Source organism: Oncorhynchus tshawytscha, linkage group LG19 (genome assembly GCF_018296145.1).
Source record: "Oncorhynchus tshawytscha isolate Ot180627B linkage group LG19, Otsh_v2.0, whole genome shotgun sequence".
NCBI classification, from domain to species: domain Eukaryota; kingdom Metazoa; phylum Chordata; class Actinopteri; order Salmoniformes; family Salmonidae; genus Oncorhynchus; species Oncorhynchus tshawytscha.
In genome coordinates this window covers 25,149,164-25,161,608 of record NC_056447.1, presented here as the reverse complement: position 1 = coordinate 25,161,608, position 12,445 = coordinate 25,149,164, and the positions used below count along the sequence as shown (strand labels likewise).

At 44.2% G+C, this 12,445-nt stretch overlaps 1 protein-coding gene across 3 annotated transcripts in view; it reads left to right on the top strand.

The window, feature by feature from the left end:
- Positions 1–12,445, top strand: part of gnao1a (guanine nucleotide binding protein (G protein), alpha activating activity polypeptide O, a) — a 126,983-nt gene that overhangs the window by 32,452 nt on the left and 82,086 nt on the right. For all 3 annotated transcript variants that reach the window (XM_024379393.2, XM_024379394.2, XM_024379392.1), the window contains exon 3: positions 2,802–2,943. In XM_024379393.2, the coding sequence (XP_024235161.1) occupies positions 2,802–2,943 (142 nt within the window). The remainder of the gene's footprint in view (positions 1–2,801; positions 2,944–12,445) is intronic.

Here is a 12,445-nt window from a genome sequence, read left to right as displayed (position 1 = left end):
GGGTGAGATTGGTGTAGGGGATCCATGGGTGTCTTTTCACCATTCCTTTGGATTCTAACCATTCCATTCCTCGGGTCTAACTCATGGGTCCTGGCTGGCACATGCCTATCTCTGCCAAGGCACACCTGGTCTGCCAGTCACAATGCCAGCTGTTAAAACAAGTCTGTTAAAGAGGAAGGAAAACAGTGTCTGAGAGAGCTTTCATTTCCCTTAGAGAGGAGCTAAGCTCTGACAATCGATACCAGAGTCATTGACCACAGGATTATGGGACTCCTCAAAGTAAGGTGACTCACACAACTACACACAGTTTACAGTAGGCTATATAATGCAAAGCTCCCCTCCCTTCTGTACATTCCTCAACCCTTCCACATATGCTCTGTGCTGGGGAGAGTAGGAACCTTCCCCCCTCTCTTCTGGAACCCTCCGCCCACCAGCCCAGGTATCAGTAGTGCAGAAGCAGTGTGTCCCCCGTGCTGTTTATTACACCCACAGATAAAGCATTCGTCATAGGAAGATTATGGTTGAAAGAGGGAGGGAGAGAGAGAGAGAAGACAGGGAGAGCAAAGGGGAGATAGAGGCAATATTCCCTTGTCATTGACACGCACATGTCTGTGTCACAGCAGCATTACTGCTGAGCTGTAGGTAAGTCACTGTCACACACACATGTAAATGAGCCATTTTTTCATAAATCTTGTTCTGGAGGCAGCTCCGCAGTGGTCACTAGCTGTCACAGCCACAAAGTCATAAAAGCATCAAACCTTACCTTAACCACACTGCTAACCCTAATGCCTAACCCTAACCTTAAATAAAAGACCAAAAAGTGAATTTTGGTTTTCATGAATGTTTACAATATAGCCAATTTAGACTTTGCAGCTGTTTAAGTGGAAAACTCTTAGTTCTGCCTCCAGGACAAGACTCATGACAATAAACGTCAGCCTGCCACACACACACACAGCTTTGTTTTTGTGAAATTTCAGGACTTTTTGGAGTATAAAATATTGATCATTAAAAATTATATTTTCCCTAACCCTAACAACACCCCTACCCCCAAATATAAACTTAACCCCCAAAACCCTAACCTTAAACCTAACCCTAACCTTAACCCCAAAACCTAACCCTAACCTTAACCCCAGAACCTAACCCTAACTATTAAGCTTAAAATAGCATTTTAACAAATTCGGGACCTCTAAAAAGTTATTTTCCTACCTTTTCAGGACATTCGGGTGAAATGTTAGGACATTGGGCTCCTGATAATCAGTGGTGGAAAAAGTACCCAACTATCATACTTGGGTAAAGGTAAAGATACCTTAATAGAAAATGACTGAAGTAAAAGTCACCCAGTAAAATTCTACTTGAGTAAAAGTAGAAAAGTATTTGGTTTAAAATAGACTTAAGTATCAAAAGTCAAAGTATGAATCATTTCTAATTCCTTATAATAAGCCAACCAGACGGCTCCATTTCCTTTTCTTTATTTACTGAAAGCCAGGGTCACACTCCAACATTCAGACATTATTTACAAACGAAGCATGTGTGTTTGGAGAGTCCTCCAGATCAGAGGCAGTAGGGATGACCAGAGATGTTCGGTTGATAAGTGTGTGAATTTGACCATTTTCCTGTCTTTCTAAGCATTCAAAATGTATCGAGTACTTTTGAATGTCAAGGAAAATGTATGGAGTAAAAAGTATAATATTTTCTTAAGGAATGTATAAGTAAAAATAGTCAAAGTATAAATAGTATAGTAAAATACAGATACCCCAAAAAACTACTTAGGCAGTACCTTTAAAGTATTTTTACTTATGTACTTTACACCACTGCTGATAATGTAGGAAAGCAAGTACACACACACACACACACACACACACACACACACACACACACATCAGGACAAGTTCAGGCTTGTCAGTATTGAGAGAGTAGTGATATGGGTCGAGACAGACAGAGTCTTATGAAAGGCATGCTACTGAAGAGGAGGCATATTGCTGTTGGATGATCACAAACTGTATCTGTGTGTTACAGCCGCAGGCTTCTTGGGCTGGGACACTCTGCCTCTCTTGCGCAGTAAGTCAGGGCTTAGGGCACTGACATCTCTCTGCCTTTCTTTTTATATGCTTGGCCTACTTCAAAGGGAACACACACACTCACTTTCACAAACACAAAGCTCAGCCTGTACTCTTTGTTGGTAGGAGCTCATGCTCCATCTGGTCCATTAAAAGGACTGGGGACTGGATATCATGACCAGTGAGGGTGTGGGGCGGTGAGGTGTTAATGGTGCCTGTAGGGGGTAAATAGTCTGAGCCGCTCTCTGCTGTGGTGTTTGTGTCGTGAAGAGGAGATCTCAGACCTGGGGTCAATGTGTCTCCATGTGTATCTGCCTAATGGGGCGCACTCTCCACATCTGGTCCTGGACTAGCTCTGGCTGCTGGGTGGGGGAGAAACTCTCAGATCTCCCCCTCTCCCCCTTTCTTCAACGGCCATCTACAGCGGCAACGGAGCAAATGAAAGGAAAATAGAATTAAGATGGAGCCAGGCTGAGGAAGAGAGAGGAGCTCAGGGCTTCCCAAGCCTCTGTGTTTCTGTGTGCGTGTGACTGTGTGTGTGTGTGATAAAGTATGTGTGCCTCTGCGTGACTGCCACCAGTATGTGTGCCTCTGCGTGACTGCCACCAGTATGTGTGCCTCTGCGTGACTGCCACCAGCATGTGTGCCTCTGCGTGACTGCCACCAGCATGTGTGCCGTGGACATGACGTCCCTGTTTAGGTAAATGCCCACCTGACCTGTATGAATCACATTCATGTTTGCAGGATTATCCACGAGGATGGCTTCTCTGGAGATGATGTGAAGCAGTACAAGCCTGTGGTCTACAGCAACACAATCCAGTCTCTGGCTGCCATCGTCCGTGCCATGGACACCCTTGGCCTGGAGTACGGAGACAAGGAGAGAAAAGTGAGTGTCTCTACTGCTCTATCTGTACACTGTAGCGCTGAGGGAATGGACTACAACTAGACAGACCGACACGCAGACACACACGCATACCCACTGTCATGCACATTAGTAAGCAGAGTATTGTGTGCTGTTACCACTATATACTGTAGTGAAGGCCTCCCAAACACATTTATATCAACAAATACACAAACTGTCAAACACTGACGGACACCAATATATTCACCCACAGGATTTTAACAAGTGAAACCAGTCAAAACACCCATTCATCCTTATCCATCTGTGAAAATCCATAACCTCAATGTTGTAGCAGATAATTGGCCACAAGGCTCTGACAGGATATGGAACAGAGCACATTGGTCTCTGCTTGTTGACTGGCTTCTATAAATCTCTTACTGAGAGGAGTGCAGGAGAAAATGTAGATTCACACAACACACTGTCTTTAATATTACTACTATTATTACCCAGCACCAAGGAGGTAAGCAGACATTTCAAATTGTAATAATGTATTCAGACCATGATGAATATACGGTCAGGAAGAACATGAGAAATGTGTTTAGTTGATATGTCACTTGTACTGTACCATGATTCGTTTATAGCAGCATTGTTAAATTACGGTGATGCCAACAATGACGATGATGAATGATGAAGATGGTGGGAATGGTTTTGGATTGGGTATTGGTTCTATCCACAATGTTAAACTGCCGATAGCAGGATTGCAATGTGAGCTGGAGGGTAATGGGGTCAAGGGTCCATAGCTGTGTCAGTACATGACCTCAGAGTGGCCTTATTAAGAGGACAAGACAGGGTGAAGGAAGGTGTACAGTAGGATATCTGAGCTGCACTCCTAATGCCTCCTCTCATGTGTTGTGTTGTATCCATTCCCCTGCCGTGCTCTGTTCCCTCTCTAAACAGGAGGGACACCACTGACTCTGACCTTTCCAGGAAGTCCTTTATATTTTAATCAAACCAATGCTATCCATACCTTGGGACAAGGCCTCTGAAATACCCAGCTGCTATTGATTGTGATATTATCTCTTTCTGCTGCTAGAACCTGAGCCAGGAGATGACAGGCCACAGGGGTTGTGTCCTTAGAAATACTATTCTCTGTGCTTTTGCCATTCTCAGTCAAGTAATTTAGAATGTGTGTGTGTGTGTGCGTGCGAGTGTGTGTGTGTGTGTGTGTCTGTGTCTGTGTGTCTATGACCCAAAAGTAAACTCCCCAAAAGCAATTTGTGAAATCGGTCGGAGTTCACTGTCCCCAGGTGGAGAATCTCTTTCTCTCCCTAATGGAGAGAGAGAATGAGGTACCGCCACAGAAAGAGAGATGATTGGCTGCCTCAGAGAGACGGGCGGGGAGAATTAGAGGAGAGAATGAATGTGAGAGGGAGAATAGGGAATGAAGGGTAGGTGAGTCCCTGAAAGGTGTGTCATGTTGAGGACCCCTGTTTAGACTTGTATGGTAGTGTGAATGTGTGAGTGTTTCTCCATATAGCCTATATGTGCAGTAGAGGTTGACACGGGAGTGAAAATTAATTCCTGTCCTATCTTTTTCCCCGTACTGTCCTTTTCCCTGTATTTGACCTTTTTTGACTGTTTTGAGTACTTGCATGATTTTTTTTTCTATACTCGAATGGACAGGGTTTGTACGGTCTTGAAAATCGTGGAAAAGTTGTGGAATTTTAAAATGGTGTTTTCCAGGCCTGGAAAAGTTTTGGAAAATGTTCAAATCTGAAAAGTTTTGAAAAAGTTATGGAAATGTATTTAATTTATTCAGGCACAGTTTTAAAATATTTTAACAATCAAATAAAAATCAGCCAGGCTCGGAACGACACTTTAGCTCGTCTGTGTTTGCACACATCACCTGCTTGTGTGCGAGAAGTGTGGGCCGTTTGTCAAGGAAAGTGAGGCAGTCGGACAATGCAGCATCAGGTAGGCCTAGCCTATAAAATACAGTATGATAGTCTCTTCTCTAACTATGTAGGTAGACAATTAAAAACATATCTTGTACCCTCTAGTTAACTGTTAAGCTATAAATGTTTTTGTCATGGCATCAATGTCCCAAAAAACGTTCCACCGACACTCACGAATAATGCCATACAACGATGATTTACTTCTTTGAACGATTCATATGATTCATTAAAACAAATATTTTTGATGAAACTAATGATTCACTTCATCATTGTATTATTTGAATCGGTTCAATCGCATTGAATCGAATCATGTGAATCAAATTAATCATTTGTAAATCGTAAATATTCATTTTAGGAAAACAAAAGATACTTTGGATTACTTTTGGATTATGATTATACAAAACTTGTTTTGTGGATACTTCCAGTTGATTTGGGGATCCAATGTATAGAGTATTGTAACTCAATGATGCTAGTCAGCCTGCAAAGTAAACACTTCTAAGGTAGCTAAATATGACGACAGGTGAATAAAAAGTTGTGTAGCCTATCTTAGCCATTTAATCTTTAATATGTTGAATGAGCAAATGATTTCGAAAAGGCATCAAACGTATTTGGTTGTAATGTTGCAATGTTTTACATGCATTTTTTTTGTCAGAAATGCCTTCTGGAACATGTGAACTTTCATGTGCCTTAATAACAAACGTGTATGGCATCTGTAAAAGCAAATACAATTGTTAAATTACGAGCCTAGTTGGTTTAGCCACACTTCTGTCTATAACATGAGCTGGTCAGTATGTTTCGGTAACCCTTTCTAACGCTGCTTTTTAAAAGATATATCACATAGTAGAACTGCAAAGGTGTTGCTCTCCACTTTCTGGAGGACCGAGTTTTGAAATCAGTGGAATGCCGGTAGAATTGGAGTATGATAGCCAAGGAAATGGAGAAAATTCAGGCGTTTGATTGCAAATATGCAGATGGAGTCGAAAAGAGAACACACAGAAGGCTGTTGTATAAAACACCTGTCTCCGGATTACATCTTCAAACTAAGGCAACCATGACACAGAGGGAGAAGTGTCCATCCATGTATACGGTTGAGATAGTCTACCTAGCTACATTTTCAGAAATCACACATTTCTAATTTTGTTAAAGTTAAAGTGTACTGTTAGCTAGCTAGCTAACTTTAGCTGGCTGGCTCGTAAGCTAACGTCACTTGTATGACCTGTGTAGTAATATTATTTGTATCTCAGAGACATTTGCATTGCTAGTTATAGCCTAATGTTAGCTTGCTAACATTGAACCTGGTATGTTAGCAACCTGCACATTCATGCAGGGTAGTAACGTTATGAGTTGGGATTATGGTTCATTGTTTAGCTAGCTAGCTACATGTCTGAACAAAAGACTCCACTATGCAAGTAACCATTTCAATAGAATGTTCATGATGTCACTGCGACAAATGTCGATAGACATGGTTGGTAAATTCGCTCTCTACTCCGATTTCAGAGCTCTCTCGTCTGAGAGTGCCCAGAGCGCAGAATAACTGATGAATTTATGAACGTTCAACACCCATTGAATATTGCCAGTGTCAGTAAACGTTGGCAAAAAAGCATAATTAAATTGTTGCCAGCAGCACATTTGTTGTCATCAACGCTCTGGATAACATAAACACAGCCTAACCAGCTCTGCTAGGACCAGTAAAATGGTCAGAGTGAACTGTTCTCTCATTTGTGTCTGGAAGTAGCTAGCAAGCTAGCCAACATTAACCAGTTAGCTTGCATGCTTGACTGCTATTGTTTGGTCAGAACGATCGGATCAACCCTACTCCTCGGCCAGAGCGTTCAGTGTGCACTCTGAATGCTCATAGAGCGAAACGCTCTGAATTTACGTACGAACAATCGGGCAACGCTCTGAGTTTATGAACGCCCAGAGCACACTCTGGCACTCCAGATTCAATTTACAAACACACCTGTAGTATAAACCAGCCTTTAGTTTTGAAATCTTTGGTTGTTTAGTACATAGCCTCATATGTGAATCCTTAAAGAGATGGGTGGGGCTTAAGCTTAAGAGGGTGTGAACGATACTGAATGGGTGTAGGCAGAGAGCCCTCCAGTAGGTGTACCAAAATATTCAATGGTCATTTTTATCAAAAGTGAGGTTACAAGTTAATCAACTTTCAAATCAGAATTACTTTCCCTTGTTCCTCAACTGTAATGTATGAAACACCATTTTCTAGCACGGAGTCTCTACTTGTATCCAATGTAAAAAAAAACACCATGCTACATCAAGACCGAATCGAGCCGGTCGATCACATATTTCTAATCCCCCTCCCCCCAAACAACTCTGTCTCTAACTATTCCTGTACTGCCCATTCCTGTGGACTGTCGATCCTGTCCTGTCCCGAACTTGACTCTATAACTTCATACCTTTTCCTGTGTCAACCTCTAATGTGCAGACAGGGGTGTGGCTGCATGGAACGGAGTTCTCTCTCCCCCGAACCCCCTCCCCATGGCTGGGCTGGCCAGCTGGCTCACACATCTTTAATCTGAAGTGTGAAGCTTTTATTGAGCTGCTCTCTCAACAGTCAAGCAACCGCACTCACTACTTCTGTCTTTCTCTCTAACTCTCTCCCTTTTCCTCTCTCTCCTCTCCTTCTTCTCGCTCTTGCCATCTTTCAAACGTGTCCTCGTCCTGAGCCCTTCTCTCTCTCCCTTCCTCTCACTAGTCATCTGATTGTCTCCCTCCTCTACTTCCTTCTCTCAGTATCTCTCAACCTCTTCTTTCTCTCAGTACAATCCTGTTGCCATGGCTACACTGTGTTTTTCCTTTCTCTCAACACATTCCACAAGTCTTTGTCCAAGGGCAATGTCACTTACATGAAGGGAGAAAACACATCAGCCCTAGAACTGTGGAGAGGCAGTCCATGCAGTCCACTCGCTGCTGTGTGACCAAGCATCAATCTACTCTAGCATTTATGCCACACCCACTCTGTATGCAGCCATATATAGGCCTACTTGATGTGTTTCTATCAATATGGTTTAATGATGTTCTGACTCTGAGCCCTGCCAGTGTTATCATCTCCCTGCTCATTGGAGAGTGTGGATGACTCCAGTCCCATAGCTGGCAGAACTATTTCCATTGTTCCAGCTTCCAAAGCTTTTCACTCTTTATGATCCATTTCCCTGTGCTCACCACACATGATAAAACCCCAATGAGCCAGCATCCATTTCCTCCCTGGCTCCCTCCCTCTGTCCAGCCCAGTGACTCTCTGACATTCATTTAATCTCTGCTATGGCTATGCTCACTAAAGCAGCCATAGTGGAGCATTGGACTGATCCAATACGGCAAGGTTAAGGTAAGGAAAACCACTCTACTTTCACTGTGATCTCTGTTCCTGGATCATATGGGTGTGGTTTGCATGGTTGGTGGTAGAGGCCTCGTGTCGTGCCATGATAACCCACTCAAAAAGCCAGTCTCTGGCCTGGCACCGAACACGACTGCTGGCCATCCGAAGGCACCCATGTGGCCTCCCCTCAAATTCATAGACAGCACTATGGATGCAAGGACTGACCATTTATGATATCAAAATTGTAGTTTAAACATGTTTTGAGCGGATATAGCGTTTGTTTGCATTTCCTTTGTTGACAAACATTGGAGTAAAACATGTTTATATTCTTGGTTGTGATGGAGTATGACAGTTGAACTAAGCTCAAAAGTCATTTATAAGTTATATTCTTCAAGAATCAATAGGTACATATCATTAATTTAAGTCCAAAATTGGATTTAGCAACTGCTGATTGCCCCTGTAAAGAGGTAGTGCTGTCAGCGCGGGGTTAGTTAGAGAGCACAACAGAACAACAGGCGGAGGAAAGGAGGGGCAAGGGCTCCCTGTGGACAGGTGGGAGGAAGGAGGGCCTACAGTGAGGAGAGAAGGTGGCAGATGTCCACAGTGCCTCAGCCAGCCTGGAAGTCTGGGGTCTGTTGAGGGAGTCTGGTGGTGTGGGTCTTAAGCCCTGGGGTGGAGGTCTGGAAGGGGAAGTGTTGTGATGGTATAGTCCACCTGGCTCCCGCTTTGCCCTCTTGTTCTGAGGCTGAGAGGAGGGCAGGCGCCTGTCTATTCCTCAATGTCACAGTGACGCCATGGCGCTGATTTAAACTCCCACTCCTCATTAGAGGAAACATCCACAGAGACAAAGAGACAAAGGGTCAGGTAAAAACACATGCACACACACAATTCACCCCTCTGTCAGAGTGACGCAACCCAGTCATCATATTGAGAGCAACTGGCTTCTCAACCTGAAGAATAGCCTCCGTATCCTTCTGTTTTGTGAACATATTTGTTTCCTGTGCTATGATCTGTAATGATAGTTTTTTTTCCCAGTATCACCAATGGTTTGTAAATGTACTAGAATACCGGTCTAAATATCAGTCCCTGGCATAGCCAGATAATTGTCCCTCCCCTGGCAACACAGCCAATTTGTGTTTATGGGTTAATACATCACTGTTCTGTTGATATCCTGCCTCCGACTGGAAACCCATGCTTCATGCCATGTGTTTATGGGTTAATACATCACTGTTCTGTTGATATCCTGCCTCCGACTGGAAACCCATGCTTCATGCCATTTGCTCTGTATGCGTTGAATTATTAGCCAAATGTTCTCTGTAAAAATGCACTTCTGGTGTGCCTGTGCAAGTGACAGACATGAGAGGCGTTTGATGAGTGTGTGTGGTGCTTTGAAGGTCCCCCTGTGGGGGTGAAAGCAGTATGAACTCTAACCAGGTTATGAAGGTCATTTTTTTAAAGAAAAAGCCTTCCACATTTAGAGGGAGCTCATCGACTCAGAGCTGGGGAGAACAGATCAACATTTTTTTTTGAAGTGTATGGTCTCTCTCTTCTCTCATCTGTGCAGCTGGCTGTAGTCCAGCAGAGGTGGGCACCTTTCATCTGTCCTCTCCTTCCCCTCCACCCTACCCTCCTCTGATCCCCTGTTCCCTCCTCTGATCCCCCAGCTCTCTGCCAGAGAAGGTTCCAAATATCCACAGTAGCACACAAACAGTCCCGAAAGGATTGATTCATTAGACTTTTAAACAATCAGTTGAAAATCAATCAATCACCTCTGATGCTTAGAGCAGGTTCCTGCATCCCACTGGTGATCTCCGTGTTGGTGACATTGCTAGACAGCCAGTTTAATGAAGTTATATCATTAATACTGCACATCCCAGAAGATGTCATTAAAACTCCGGGTTACCTGGCTGTTGGCTTATTAGCTGAGAAACTAAATATATCTTAGCAGAAAAATGAACAGTATCTTAGCAACTATGATAACTTTGAGGAATACCTGAAAAATATATTCCTGCATCATTGTTGCATTTTTGTCCAATTTTGTTACCTCAAGTAAACAATATTATCATACTGTTTGGTCGATGTGATTCATATTGATAGCCCAGGAAACTATATTATCACACTGTTTCTACTTCCGGCGCCGACAGAGATGGCCGCCTCGCTTCACGTTCCTAGGAAACTATGCAGTTTTTTTGTTTTTTTACATGTTATTTCTTACATTAGTACCCCAGGTCATCTTAGGTTTCATTACATACAGTCGAGAAGAACTACTGAATATAAGAGCAGCGTCAACTCACCATCAGTACGACCAAGAATATGACTTTCGCGAAGCGGATCCTGTGTTCTGCCTTTCACCCAGGACCACGGAATGGATCCCAGCCGGCGACCCAAAAAAACGACTTCGTAAAAGAGGGAAACGAAGCGGTCTTCTGGTCAGACTCCGGAGACAGGCACATCGTGCACCACTCCCCAGTATACTGCTCGCCAATGTCCAGTCTCTTGACAACAAGGTTGATGAAATCCGAGCAAGGGTAGCATTCCAGAGGGACATCAGAGACTGTAACGTTCTTTGCTTCACGGAAACATGGCTCACTGGAGAGACGCTATCGGAGTAGGTGCAGCCAGCTGGTTTCTCCACGCATCGCGCCGACAGAAACAAACATCTTTCTGGTAAGAAGAGGGGCGGGGGCGTATGCCTTATGGCTAACGAGACGTGGTGTGGTCACAAAAACATGAACTCAAGTCCTTCTGTTCACCTGATTTAGAATTCCTCACAATCAAATGTCGACCGCATTATCTACCAAGGGAATTCTCTTCGATTATAATCACATCCGTATATATTCCCCCCCAAGCAGACACATTGATGGCTCTGAACGAACTTTATTTGACTCTTTGCAAACTGGAATCCATTTATCCGGAGGCTGCATTCATTGTAGCTGGGGATTTTAACAAGGCTAATCTGAAAACAAGACTCCCCAAATTGTATCAGCATATCGATTGCGCAACCAGGGCTGGCAAAATCTTGGATCATTGCTATTCTAACTTCCGCGACGCATATAAGGCCCTGCCCTGCCCTCCTTTCGGAAAAGCTGACCACGACTCCATTTTGTTGATCCCTGCCTACAGACAGAAACTAAAACAAGAAGCTCCCACGCTGAGGTCTGTCCAACGCTGGTCCGACCAATCTGATTCCACACTCCAAGACTGCTTCCATCACGTGGACTGGGATATGTTTCGTATTGCGTCAGACAACAACATTGACGAATACGCTGATTCGGTGTGCGAGTTCATTAGAACGTGCGTTGAAGATGTCGTTCCCATAGCAACGATTAAAACATTCCCAAACCAGAAACCGTGGATTGATGACAGCATTCGCGTGAAACTGAAAGCGCGAACCACTGCTTTTAATCAGGGCAAGGTGACCGAAAACATGACCGAATACAAACAGTGTAGCTATTCCCTCCGCAAGGCAATCAAACAAGCTAAGTGTCAGTATAGAGACAAAGTATAATCTCAATTCAACGGCTCAGACACAAGAGGTATGTGGCAGGGTCTACAGTCAATCACTGATTACAAAAAGAAAACCAGCCCCGTCACGGACCAGTGTGTCTTGCTCCCAGGCAGACTAAATAACTTTTTTGCCCGCTTTGAGGACAATACAGTGCCACTGACACGGCCTGCAACCAAAACATGCGGCCTCTCCTCCTCTCCTGCAGCCGAGGTGAGTAAAACATTTAAACGTGTTAACCCTCGCAAGGCTGCAGGCCCAGACGGCATCCCCAGCCGCGCCCTCAGAGCATGCGCAGACCAGTTGGCTGGTGTGTTTACGGACATATTCAATCCATCCCTATCCCAGTGTTCCCACATGCTTCAAGAGGGTCACCATTGTTCCTGTTCCCAAGAAAGCTAAGGTAACTGAGCTAAACGACTACCGCCCCGTAGCACTCACTTCCATCATCATGAAGTGCTTTGAGAGACTAGTCAAGGACCATATCACCTCCACCCTACCTGACACCCTAGACCCACTCCAATTTGCTTACCGCCCAAATAGGTCCGAATAGACGATGCAATCTCAACCACACTGCCCTAACCCATCTGGACAAGAGGAATACCTATGTGAGAATGCTGTTCATCGACTACTGCTCGGCATTTAACACCATAGTACCCTCCAAGCTCGTCATCAAGCTCGAGACCCCGGGTCTCGACCCCGCCCTGTGCAACTGGCCTACAGGGAGGAGGTGAGGGCCCTCGGAGTGTG